The sequence below is a fragment of the Mercurialis annua genome, linkage group LG3, assembly GCF_937616625.2.
Source record: "Mercurialis annua linkage group LG3, ddMerAnnu1.2, whole genome shotgun sequence".
In the NCBI taxonomy this organism is placed as follows: Eukaryota; Viridiplantae; Streptophyta; class Magnoliopsida; order Malpighiales; family Euphorbiaceae; genus Mercurialis; species Mercurialis annua.
In genome coordinates this window covers 74,488,641-74,502,530 of record NC_065572.1, presented here as the reverse complement: position 1 = coordinate 74,502,530, position 13,890 = coordinate 74,488,641, and the positions used below count along the sequence as shown (strand labels likewise).

At 33.6% G+C, this 13,890-nt stretch overlaps 2 protein-coding genes across 5 annotated transcripts; one reads left to right on the top strand and one right to left on the bottom strand.

Moving 5' to 3' along the window:
* Positions 1-253: 253 nt before the first annotated feature.
* On the bottom strand, positions 254-6,407 carry LOC126674072 (cyclic nucleotide-gated ion channel 1-like). Of its 2 annotated transcripts, XM_050368444.2 has the most exons (7): positions 6,255-6,407; positions 4,770-5,127; positions 4,216-4,428; positions 3,430-3,728; positions 2,610-2,721; positions 2,131-2,376; positions 254-1,191 (listed from the first exon to the last, which is right to left on the bottom strand). In XM_050368444.2, exons 1-7 carry the CDS (start codon positions 6,281-6,283, stop codon positions 499-501), a joined length of 1,950 nt encoding a protein of 649 aa, XP_050224401.1. In that variant the 5' UTR covers positions 6,284-6,407; the 3' UTR covers positions 254-498. The 2 variants fall into 2 exon arrangements, with proteins under 2 accessions (XP_050224401.1, XP_050224402.1); XM_050368445.2 differs by lacking the exon at positions 4,770-5,127 and having other exon boundaries at positions 6,255-6,406.
* Positions 6,408-10,683: 4,276 nt separating this feature from the next.
* Positions 10,684-13,858, top strand: LOC126672694 (uncharacterized). Of its 3 annotated transcripts, none has more exons than XM_050366650.2 (9): positions 10,684-10,906; positions 11,068-11,127; positions 11,385-11,522; positions 11,613-11,718; positions 11,859-12,041; positions 12,515-12,650; positions 12,853-13,085; positions 13,490-13,549; positions 13,647-13,858. In XM_050366650.2, exons 2-9 carry the CDS (start codon positions 11,113-11,115, stop codon positions 13,718-13,720), a joined length of 945 nt encoding a protein of 314 aa, XP_050222607.1. In that variant the 5' UTR covers positions 10,684-10,906; positions 11,068-11,112; the 3' UTR covers positions 13,721-13,858. The 3 variants fall into 3 exon arrangements, with proteins under 3 accessions (XP_050222607.1, XP_050222606.1, XP_050222608.1); XM_050366649.2 differs by having other exon boundaries at positions 10,684-10,927; XM_050366651.2 differs by having other exon boundaries at positions 10,695-10,801.
* The last annotated feature ends 32 nt before the right edge of the window (positions 13,859-13,890 follow it).

The following is a 13,890-nucleotide window of genomic DNA, read 5'->3' as shown; positions in this document are numbered from 1 at the left end:
AAATCAAAAGGCTGTTTTCGAATTAAACTAATCAATTGCAAAAGCAAATAACAAAATTAAAAACAATTAACTAAGCAAATAAACAATTAATTAAGGCAATTGGGGAATAACAATCAATATGAGGGTTTAAGTATGATAGAAGGTCTATAGGTTGATTTAGTGGTTCGGTCTATTCAAAGGCGCTATATCAAACTCTCTCGAGTCAAATAACACTAGAAACTTTAAGATGAGCATCAGCCACCTAAAGAAAAGCTGAAAATAATTACAATCTTATATATCATTACACAATGTAGATGGTGTTATACAATAAGTTATACAAACCTCATACAACCGACGAGAAATATTCATCAATTACACTCCAAGCCCCTTTCATTCCTCTACTTTCATTCCTTTGTGGCTGAAGTAGTTCTATTTTACTCTCTACATAATAACAATCAGATACATTTTTAAAAAAATAGTAGAAAAAAAAAAACAAGTCTACACGGGCCGCGGCTACACCTATCCTTCTTCAGCTGTAAAATCAGGTTCTAATGGCTTCTGAAGTAGCATCGATGGAAGCCTCTCCGTTACCCTTGCCTTACGCGTACGAGGTATAGCACGAAGTGCATTAGCAGCAAACCTCGACGCATATATGGTGGCACCTAAATTTGGCGAGTCTCCGCTCGTCTTGGCTAACGCATCTTGCAACCTATTTTCTTCCTGTCGGAGAGACTCTTCGAGCTTCTTTCTAATATATCGCCGCCATGCAGCTTGTATAATGCATGCTGCCCAAGTCCGCCATTGCTGTGAGTAAAACCTGAACTTATGCTGAACTTGCTTACTCTGAAGCCAGGGGAATTGAGATACAACAAATTTCAAATCTTCAGCCACTAGGGCAAATGCTTCAACTTCAGTAAGGGTCCGGACAGTTCTCGTGGATATAGGAAGACTGGATGAGGAGTTGGGAACTAGGGCCCATGTAAGCAGTTCCTCTCCACAGAAATCACCAGCCTTGAGGTATGTAGAGTTAAAGAAGCCTGTTCTTCCGCCATTACTGGTTATCGTTAATAGCTTCCCTCGCGTGATGAAAAGCATTTCATCGACTGGGTTTCCCTCTTGGACAATGTAGCTTTCCTTTGTGTAGAGTGTCAGCTTTAGACGGTCGAACATTGCATCTAGTACTTGCTCATCCATATTTTCAAACACAGGCACCTGTTAATATACATTCAGGAGATGAGAAAAAAATTAAGATTTACAGCCAAGTAAAGAAAGAGAATTCAAACGAAAAACTTATATTGTGATCTCCAATCAGCAAATTATATTACTCATGCTTATGAATGATCCCAGTTAGGGGTGTGCAAAACCAAAACTGAAAAACCGAACCGACAAATCAGGTTCCATTCGGTTTGATTTTATAAAAGAAATTTGGTTTTTCGGTTTGGTTTGGTTTTGGACATAAAAGTTCTCAGTTAAATTTTAATATAAACCAAACTGAAATAACCGAACCAAATTGAAAGCCCGACCGAGTCGACCCGTTCAGTTCGATTTTAAATATCGCACTTCCTCACAATTTCAGTTGGGTTTTGGCAAAGAGGAAAATTTGGGTTCAGTTCGGTTTTGAATCTTCAAAAAAATTCGCCTAAACAAATAGACTCCTGATATTAATTTCATGACTAGTTTAATTACAAGGAACAAAAAGTAATACAAGTACTTAAATGTTTCTTGTTTCCGTATCTTAAGGAGTGTTTATCCCAAACAACCGTTGCGCCATGTCATTTTTACAACAAGCCAATGACCATTTAAGATAAGGAATCGTTTAATTATTGCTTATTTTTTTTATCATTCAATTTTCCACATGGCTAACGCACCATTGATTTGTTGCACGAATGACATGACGCAACGATTGGGTTGTATAGTTTTCCCTTTTGAAATGGAAACTAAAGAAACTGAATTTCTATATTCTGATTGCCAACGACATTCAAAGCAGCTAATGTCCTTTTAGGAAAAACACTGTCTCAATACTCTAAGCTAGAAAAAAAGGATCCTGAATTTGTGCATATATTAAAGGTAGCAGAAACGTTTTTATAAGATGAACACTAAATTAAACAAAAACTCATATGACATTCTATAAATAAAAGGGGAAAGACTCACTCTCCTTATTAGATCCCCACAGAGATAGTGTGTTATGTCCTTTCTAAGGTTGTTGGGAAGATCATTTAGCAGATTATCTGCGTCGAGAACTTGGTTTTTTTCCCATTTGACTTGTTGGTCTCGCCTAACATCCTCTCTCAATTCGTTCGGAAGAAAATGAGTATCCATCCAGCTTTCTACTTTTTGCCATTTCATCTTCATCTTCTCTGTTGCCATCCTTGACGCCATCATTGACAGCATGGTTTCCTGCTTCATGGAAAGCAATTTCAGTAAATATCAAAATGTATAAGCCTTAAATTCATGTTTCTATTACCTCAATCCGTTTTTTTACTTCAAATTGATCAGAAGTTTTAAAAGCATCTACTTTTATATTTAGTAATTCAGGAGTAAGACCCGATCATAGTGCCTTTAATTTAAAGATACGAATAAATTACATTATATTTAACAGTAACTCCGAGAAAGTGATTGCATAATGTTACCTGTATAATACCAATGACCAATGAAATGAGCACCAAGCCACAAACAAAAATGGTAAGCGCAAAACAGATCTCCAGAACACTAGTACTCGTTACGAGGTCTTGACCTAAATTGCTGGAACAATATTATTGAATGAGTAACGACAGGTGTGTAAAGACTCGTTATTTACACTCATTTTTGAAATCAAATTTATCATTAGATGTATCTATGCTTATAAGGATGATAACCTAAAAGCGACAGCGATACACATCCATACATGACAAAACGCAAGCTTGCAGCAGATACATGATAAACAGATGCAATTGATAAGAAACTAAACAAAATTTAATGTGCAAGGAATTCTAAGTGCCGCGCATAGAACCTTCAACTTTTATACCTTCTATTGTATAGACTAGATACTCAGGGTACATATTGTAACTGTTTACCTGATCTCCTATTCAGTCTAGCTTCCCTATACACCCTATATTTAACATTAATTTTTCTTTTAAGTTATTTTAAACCAATTTTGTATTAGAGCTTCAGAATCGTCCGTTGATCTACATTGGTAATAGCAACAAGCTCTGAATTATATCCAAAGTTTAACTCTTTTTACCAAGAACATTGCCAAATAACCAATGTACCAAAAACATTACATTTCTACTCTCGCTATCTGCTCTATGTCCATTGCCACAGTTTGCATGCTAGTAGAGTGCACAAGATCTGAGAATAGCAAAATATGAAGAAAAAAATTGAAAGAGCACCCGAGTTCTTATTGACAGATATGTACTAATATATTACCAACATATAACATCAAAAAATGGCAAAATTATATATTTTACAAACCTCATATTTTGTAGAGACCACCAAAAACAAAACATTAGCTTCGGCCAAATATTTGTCGACTTAAGGATGCCAGAGTTATGGGCTTTAATGAATATGCCAAAATCAAATGGTGATCCGCCTTCGAAATCAGTACGGCAGCTAGAATTCAAAATCATGTGAACCTTTTGGGAAGGTACATCTTTAGAAAGTCCATTGCAATACAATGCACTGCTATTACATTCAGTGTGACTTCTACAAGCTGCTTGCCAGCAATCCATTTCCCGTCCTACCGCAAACAAATACCAAAATCCCCCAAGAACCTGAAAATACAGGCACACACTCCACTGTTAGAAAAATTAATTAAGATGAAACTATTTCACTTCTGCTAAGGGAAGAAATACTTTAAAACCCTTTTGACCGAATGATATGACAAGAAACATTATGCACAATAGTAGTGGGTAAAATATTGAGTTGGTTAGCTTCATTACAAAATATATGAGGCAACTGAGGTTGGCAAAGCAAGGTTCTAACCATAATAATCATTGTTTGATGCATACGTTCAGCAGTGTAAGGACATGAAAACTTTTGTAGGATACCTTAAGTTAGCTATGTTGGCATTGAAAAATTCACCCCCATCATTATTGTATAAGCTTTTAATAAAATTGATGAATCTAAAATAGATAGTAGTTTGTAAAGCATGAATGCAAAATAACAGTATTGATTAAGCAACGGCAAAAGCAAAATTAAGCAACAAGAAAATTAAATTTAAGTAACGCCAGATAACTATGGAATGAAATAGAAGCTTACATGGGCAGCCCAAATGTAAAAAATGAGAGCCACTGTGACTCTATTCCTTGAGAGTCCTGATCTCCCATTGGAACTGTTCGCTGTTCCAAGAAATAGTTTGCCGAATCGAAGTAACCTTGGAGCCAACTGGAACGAGACGATAAATTTCAACAGATTTTTTGTATTCAAAATGTTTGATCCTCCCATTTTTGGAATGATAAGAAAAATAGCCACCTGCATCATAGCATGTTTAGTGTAATTACAAATGGAATATAGGAAACATAATAAATCCAGACACCAGTCATGTGAGATCAGGCTAATTATGTTGAATGTGTGAGATATCCACATACAATTCAGTCTAACAAGAAGAAATTAAAACTAAATGATGCATCCTTTTTCAAGTTACAAAAGTTATTCGGCAAGTTTCTTTCCCAAGTGTCGGCCACACAGGTTGCAAGTATGGAAGATCCATGAGATACAGGGCATAATGTCATCTAGGCCGATATATACTCTTAAGCAAGATTTCATCCATATAAACACAGCACAAGCATTTTGGCTGCACGAAGGTTTCTTACCTGCGGGAGTGGAAGTGTTGCCAGAATGTCAATCAGAAAGTATGATTTCAAATACCTTCTTGCTATCATCCAGGAATCTACAACAAGATCACTGCGTACAACTACTATTTGAGAGCGAGCATAGAAACCAGTACGAAATTGAAAAATGATGTGGAATATGGAAAAGATATCTATGGCGCAACGCATAGTAGCAGCCACTGTTTCCAGCTTTTTGTCCAAACGAAGGCATTTTCTAGAATTATCAATCTCAGGGACATAAAAGAACAAGGGATCTAGTGAGACAGAAACTGCACAACACACTAAGAATATCTTGTTACACCTTCGAAGAAATGGCTCCTGTGGATCAAAAACTCGCATCCTGGAACAACTAACGTACCTTTGTCAGTAACTTCCAATGAAAAACCGAGATAAGCATAGCCACATCGATGTTAAGGAAACAAATTCAATTGCATACATGGAATTTATATCTTTATTAGCATATTACAATTTCATCAAGAAGAGGCAAAATGTGAATAGACGGGCCAAATGAAGATGGCCAGCAAACAGAACCACCAAATAGAAATCGAAACCCAAGTACCCAACGAAGCAATCCCAGCAACATGATAAACAAATACTTAGAGTGCAGCAGCAACATGATCTAACATGAAGGTATAACATTCCCCTTCATGTTTACAGTGAGGAACAGACAGGCCCTTATATTTATTGTTAGATCCAATTGCTCTAAAACCAAGTCAAATTCTGTTATTTATGCCCCTCCTTAAGCAGGGACATTTTGCATATAGCAAACAGTAGTAAAATTCTACCAAGGAAATGATACGTAATGTAATCAATCAAACAGTGCGATTACATTGTTCATTAGATGTGAAATTAGACCAAAAAAATACAAATCCAAAGCTTAAGCACCATAACTCAGTCACAGAGTTATGGTGCTTACATTGTTACAAATCCAATTGCATTTTGAATTCTTTTGCCATTTTTAGACTATTTTTGTAATTTCTTTTCAAAAGTAAATCGCAGTTTATTTTTATCTATAAAGAGTAGGTCATGATACGTTTCGAATCCACCACTTTTTCGTAAAAAAATGAGCAAAGCAAACTCCTTCATGGTCATTTGAGCTAGTTTGCTAAGCAAATGGCCTAAACTTCATGGAAGAGAGAATCTGGGAACCGGCCCTATTAACAGAAATCGAAAAACAGCAGACTAATACCTTACAACAGCAACTAAACTAGTAATGAAAGAGTTCTAATAACAAATAATTAAGACTTGAATCCACCTAATGTCAATGCGGGTCTAACTTGAATGACTAAGTGTGTGCATTCTTAGATTGTGGGTTCGAACTACGTTTTTGTAACTAACAACTAACAATTAAAACTTTAAAAAGTCGATTATCTTTAACCAAAAAAATCCACCTAAATTTTAAGTACATTTATATAGTGATGCAAGAGTAATAGCTAAACAAAAACTGAAAATAGAAAAGAAACAAACCTTGCAACAATCACTTGCCAGCATCCCATTACGGATTGCTTGTATCAGGGGTAAGGCATGGGAAGTGAGCTACTTATCCTCCTCATAAAGACTGGGAAAAGAATGGGAAAGGCAAAGGAAAGGGGAAGTTCATAGCAGCCACAGGCCCACAGAAATAGAAAATGCAGAAAAAAAATTAAATATTGTCTCTGGTTCATAATGATATTTGCGGTTAACTTTTTACGAATTTTAATTTATTTTAAAAAAATTACTGAACTTTCAATTTGTTTCATAAAGAATACTAGACTTTAATTTATTTCAAAAACGTTATCAAATTATCAATTTATTACAAAAAGAATACCAAATATTATTTTTATTTTAAAAGAAAATTACCAAAAGTTATTTTTTATAATCATCCGAATCACACGAGACAATTTTAAAGTAATTATTCTCCATACAAACTATAGTTGTATAAATCCTCAATTTAATTAAAAAACCTTTCATTGATAAAAAAAATTAATATATGATAATTTTTTAGAAATAAATGAAAGATCGGTATCCTTTTTGAAATACATTAAAAATCCAGTAACCTTTTTGAAATAAATTAAAATTCGATATGGTTTCTAAAATAAATTGAAATTTCAGTAATCTTTTTGAAATAAATTAAAATTCAGTAACCTTTTTAAAATAAATTGATAGTTTGGTAACCTATAAAGTATTTAACCTTAATATTTGTCATATTTAATTTTGACACAAAGAATAAAAAAATACTAATTTCGTTAAAAAAAAAACACTTTCTATATTTGATAAATAATTTAAACACTCAAAACCTCATATACTCCTAATAAGTATATTTAGTTATCCTCAAATTAATTAATAACTTTATATTGCAATATAAAATTTACCGATAAACAAATTAATTATTAATATATTATTTATATTTTGAAAATTATAAAAGAATAAAATGAAAAAAATGAATAAAAAACAAATTTTAACAAACTTAATTATATGTTTCTTAAATGGCTTAATTACTTTAAAAAAACTCACCTTTAATCTTTATTTCGTTTATTCCCTGACCTATAAAAACTGTCACATATACCCTTGACGTTGTCATTATATTTCGCCTCTACCCCAAATTTTTTAAAAAAGATGATTTATTAAAAACAACTAAATTTAAGGGTTATTTTATACTTTTTTTTGTAAAAAAATGTACAAACTAATACTTCATCTTTAAAAACGTTCAAATAAGTCCTAAAACTAATTAATTTTTTTAATTTAAATAAAATAAATAAATAAAATAAAATATTTTTATCAGGTGCTACTTATAACCGTATTCCTATTTAAAAAACCGCTAAAATTATTTTTTAATTTTTTTTTATTTTTACGGAAATAAACTCCTTCCTCCATGGACTCCTCCATCCATGGAGGAAGGAGCTGCTCCTTTCTCACATGGAGGAAGGAGCAGCGAGCTCCTTCCTTCCTTCCATGGAAGGAAGGAGCTCGCTGCTCCTCCTTCCATGGAAGGAAGAAGGAGGAGGAGCTATTTTTCTTTTTAAAAAAAAATTAAAAATGGATTTTAAAATTAAAGTACGGTATTAGGTTGAAATTAATTAGTCTGAATATTTTATTAGTTTTATGTAAAAAAAATTACGGTTTTTTATTTTTAAAAAATTATTGACAATTAATATAAATTAAATTATTATTATTAGTTGAATTTTTTTAAAGAAGAAGGTGTTTTTGTATAATTAATAATATTGACGTGTAATTAGAATATATGCTAAAAATGAAGGATTATTTTAAACTATTTTTCAAATGAAAAGAGGTCAATTTAATACCTCGAGGGTAGAGGCGAAACATAATGATAACGTCAAGGGTATATGTGACAGTTTTTCTAGGTCAGAGTATAAACGAAATAAAGATTAAAGGTGGGGTTTTTTTAAGTAATTAAACCTTCTTAAATCTTGTGTTTGTCCAAATGGTTTATCTTTTTTGGACGGATGGGGTAATTAGTATGTCTTATTTTATACTTCTTTCGTCCAAAAAGCTCGGCTTGATTCGGTTAAGAACCAAAATTTTTACCTTTTTTTATTTTTTATCTTAAAATTAATTCAAATATTAAATAATAAATATCTAATAATATTTTTTATATATTTATTAGCAATATTTATATGCTGTATAAAATTTATTAATTTATGTATCAACTATAATAAAAAAAACTAAAAAGTATAAATTTGTATTTATATTTATTTATTTATTTTTATTTGATTTTTTTTTTAAATGCTCAAACCAAACTGCAAACCGAACACCAAATTTTTATCTAATTGCAAACCGAAAAAAAAAATGATATTTACCAAATAACTGAATGGTAATTGCAATTTTAGTTGGGTCAGTTTGATTTGATTTTGCACACTCCTAATTGCAGCTGATCAGTATGTTTATTTATTGAGTGTTTATAATGGAAAAATTATACAACAAAATCGGTGCGTCATGTTATACGTGCAACAAAATAATAGTGTGATAGACATATGTAATATTTCATGATAAAAGAAATAAATAATAATTAAAAAAATTCTATATCACAGATGTTCATTAACTTGTTGTAAAAATTATTTGACACAACTGCTGTATGGGATAAGTACTCCACATAATAACTCTGCCATACCATTTTTAAACTAAATCAAAAATATTTACAATAAAAAATAATTATTATTTATTTTTTATATTAAATATTCTAATATGACAAACGCTTTCATAAATTTGTTGTACGAATAATGGCGCACAACTGTTGAGTTGTAGAATTATTTTTAACCTGAAAATGGGTAATAATCACCCATGGCTCCAGATTTTTTGGTCTGTATCACTAAACCTCCTAATATTTATAAAAACTTCTGATTATTGTGGCGGCACTCACAAAAGCCCATACGCCCTAATATATGACTAAAATACTCTGACGTTGTCTTTTTTGGTCAGCTGTCAGTCTTATAAAAAAATTTGACAGCGCCACGTCAGCTCACGAGTCATTAAAATACCCTAAAATATTAAAATTTAATTAAAAAAAATAAAAATTTAGTCCAACACAACTCAATCTAATCTAAGCCATCCGGTCAACCCATCCACCACCAACCACACACTGCCAAAAATTCTTCGGCCATCTTTTTCGACACGTTCGTCGAAAAACGGATATGTTCCTGAAGAACGATAGCATCTGTTCTTCATGAACGAAGTTGTTCTTCATGAACATACATGAAGAACAAATCGTTCTTCAAGAAAATGAAGAACGATATGTTGTTCATGAATAAATATATGTTCATGAAGAACAAGTTGGAGAAGATGACCAGGCGGACGAAGTCTATGTGGATGGGTTGGCCAGGTGGTTTGGATTAAATAAACTCTTTTGTTTATTATGAAATTTTAATAGTTTTAGGGATATTTGGGGTGTTTTAATTTTTTAGGTTATTTCGATGGCGTGTCAACTGATGTGGTGCCGTCAATTTTTTTTAAGAATGAGAGTTGATAAAAAAAACGGCGTCAAGAGTATTTTAGTCATATTTAGAATTTAAATTGTGTTGTCAGCGCGATCAGAAAGACTAAAGTGTGACCGTTTTTAAACATCATGAGTCTTAGCGATCACAGACACAAAATTCAGAGGGTGTAAATGAACCGAGCCGAGCCGAGTTTTGGAGTGTTCATATTCGGCTCGTTTAGCGAACAAGGTGTTCATGTTCGGTTCATGTTCAGTCAAGCTTTGAACAGAGTGTTCATGTTCGGTTCGTTTAAATTTTATTGTGTTCATGTTCGATTCGTGTTCAGCTCGTGTTCGTTCGTTTAGCCGCTAAACAAACAAGTTCGCGAACGAGCTCGATAAGTACTAAACGAGCTCGTTCCCGAACAAGCTCGCGAACGAACTCGATAAGTACTAAACGAGCTCGTTCGTGAGCCCGCTCGTTTAGCGGATAAACGAACAAACACGAATATGAGCTGAATAAATTAAAAACAATCTAATCGAACTCGTTCACGAATATGAGCTGAATAAATTAGAAACATAATTATAAAAATTAATCTAAATATGAATTAGTTCGCGAACACCTAATCGAGTTTCGAAACGAGTTTGTTCATAAACTAAATACGAGCTCGTTCACGAACTTGTTTATGAACTTTTAATCGAGCTCGTTCACGAGCTTGTTCATAAACTCTTATTCGAGCTGTTCGCGAACATAAACGAGCCGAACACCACTATGTTCATGTTCGGCTCGTTTATCTAAACGAACATAAAATCAAGTTCGAGCTCGGTTCGTTTATAATACGAACGAACATGAACCGAGCTCTTATCGAGCCGAACACCAAGCTGCTCGCGAACGGCTCGGTTCATTTACACCCCTAGTGATTATTGGCCCTAAAAGCCCAAAAAGTGAGCCCAAATAAAGAGTATAAATTTATTTGCAGGTTACACCGTCTTCACTCTGCTATCGTATCAACTCTTCACTCTTCAATTTCCAGTTCATAAACCATTAAAAAAACCCTAGCACAGCGACGCAAATTCCCTCTCCTTACGCGTTTCTCGGAGCTAGGTCTGCGTTTCTATGCTTGGATAATGCGGCAAAAGAAACAAACTTAACGGCTCTAATTTTGGTGTCTCTGTAACTTTGAATCTCACAGATATAGATTGTTTTCTGGTGTATGTCACTTTAAAAATTGTAATTGCTTCACTAATTGTCTAAAAGTTTTAAAATTTATACTGAGAATTAAAAATTTTGTTGCAATTACATTTTCTTACTCTATCAATTTGAGCAATATTGGTAATTAATTTATTTCAAATTAATGTTTTATAATGCAGGTTCGGAATTCAAGAATTGCTTTGGTTCATTCAAGGGCGTCTTAAATGAAGGTGTTACAGGTTTGTTTTCTTGGACTTAGCTTCACGTTTCGAACACGAAACTTCATTTTTTACATAAGAAAACTTAAAATAACACCATTTCTCCGTGTCCGTGCTACCTAGGCTGGTACACCACTGATGAATGTATTTGGCATTAAACAATGATGGTCATTTTATAATAATTCTCGGAGAATTAGTTTGTAAATTATTGAATTTATGCGAACACTGTGTTTTTTATTTTTTGGTTTGGTCATTAATTAAGTTGAGAACTTTGACAGGGTTCATCACAGTCAAGGGAACCAAAATTCTCGACACAATCTTCTCACCAGTTACCAAGTGAGCAACAAAATGAACTGCCTGAGATGCTTGGTTCAAGCAATAATAGTAGAAAAGTTACTCGGGAAGATATTGAAGTCGTAAGGCTGTTGATACGATATCTATCTCTATCTGAATTATACATAAATTTTTAAATTAAAATTTGTTTCTCTTTGTTGAATGATTCTTAGGTCCAGAATTTGATTGAGAGGTGTCTGCAGCTGTATATGAACAGAAATGAGGTGGCGAATATCCTTTTGCATCAAGCCAGAATTGAACCTGGTTTTACAAAACTGGGTAGGCCTTTGATACTGGACAAGTATTATAAATCATTTAAAAGTTCTCGACAAATATTTCATGGAGTTTATTATTATTATCCTGCAAAATTATGTTTCTCATTATTATTTACGACTAGCTTCTCTTCTTCTGTAATTTAGTGTGGCAGAAATTAGAAGAAGAAAATGCAGAGTTTTTTAAGGAATATCATACAAGGCTCATGCTGAAGAAACAAATTAATGTGTTCAATCAGTTACTTGAACATCAATACCGTGTCATGGAGTCTCCTTCGTGCCCAAATGTTCCATTAGCTCCAGTTAAGAATGAGATTGAGCACATGTCAGGTAATTTACTCCCGTAATGTCCTGATTTCTTCAAAACAAAGTTAAGCTATATCATGGAGTCTGGACAATTTCAAAACCTTTTGAAATTTGGCCCTTGTCTAGTTGACTTTTCGCGATTGAGGTTTTACCATCAAAAGCTAAGAAAAATCTATTTTATTTTGTCTTGGTGCACGAATGTGATCTGAATGGTATAGATTTCCATTTGTTAAGTGGTATCAAAAGTTCAACAATATCACATCAAAAGGCTATTCAAGGCTGGATATTTTCTGTGTAGTCATGAACATTTTGAGCAGACCACTGTTGTACTCTGAGCTTCATGTCGGACATTTGATTGTGTCTATAAACGTTCTTAAAATAATTAATTCCTTGCATAACATGGACTTTTCCCAAGTTCCTCAAGAGCTTTCTGTTTTAGCCTATGCTATTAACCCATTTTGATCAAGGATGTTTTCTTTCTTATTCATGAAGTTCAGTCGACAATCCGCATATGGGATACTCCGTTCAGCATCAGCCTCCAATTCCATCAACATGTCATCCCCAATTTGATTTGGTAAATGGAATACCTGTATCAAGTTATTGCCATCCAATGCAAATAAACTATGGGAGAGAGTAAGTTTCTTTTCATGTAGTGCTCTCCATTTTTTCGTTTTTGCTCAAGTGGTCTAGTAAATATGACAATTTAGGCTGTCTCACATATATGCTTCAGCAATCCTTCTCATGGGGAACATGATGTTCTGTTCCTTCTATATGATAGTGTGCTCAAGTGTATATTGATATTTACATTTACGATGCTCTCATCTTTTTATTGAAGGGCGGTGATAAATGGAGACCCAGCTGAACTAGTACATGCTACCTCTGCAGTCAAATCAGAGATGACTTGGAGTCCTGCATCAGTTGCATCAAACTGTGCATATGCATCTCACGTTACAACCCCTGAAGCATGGCCTCTTGGGTCCGGTTGCAACACTTACAGTCCTAAGGAGTCTCATCAACCTCTTGGTCATATTCCCTGGACTTTAAGCTTCTTGGATATAGCTGCAAAAGGTAAAACTCGGCCTGATTTATTTATATATTTGTGTTGCTTACATTCAGTGTCATTAGGAAAACATTTGATGTGCCAGTCCTAGAATTTGTCTTGTACACATTTTTAGATGAGTTAATATAGTGTAGTGATGGTGATTTTAGTGAGATTTGAATTAGTTTATGAGAGAAGTTTAATGATTTCACTGGTTATATCAAAACCATGACCATGATAAAATTAGCTTAATTTTAAAACATGTTATAGCTGTTTTCTGACAACGTGACAATATATCTTTCCTCATTGTTAGCTATGTGCATCTATGCGAGATGTAAATATGGTTATTGGTTATAAACATTGCTTCAACACTACACCGCACCTTTCAACTTTACACTGAATTGCACTCTGTTTACCTTTGCATTTCCTGTAGAACATGGCAATTGTTCAGGATCTGAAATATCACTTGATTCTCTGGAGCAAAATGACAACAGTGAGTTTAACATTCTTTTTTGAATGATTCTCGGGAGATATCGAGTCTACTTTCTGACTTTGACGAAATATATCTCACTTTTGTTTTTTTGTTTCAGTTGATGAGTTCTTTGCAGACGATATTCCTGCTGGAGACGCTGAGACAGAAGAAAGATCTGAATCTGGTGCCTAAAGGTTTTATCAGTTAGATTGAGGTCATTTTGCTTCAAATTGTAACTCTATGGGCCAGAAGTATATCTCTGTAAATTAGCCAACCTCAGAATTAGCCAGGCAAAAAGTTAATTAAGTATCATGATTCTCTAATCTTTAATTAGCGCCTATTGTTTTGGCTTTTTCTCCATA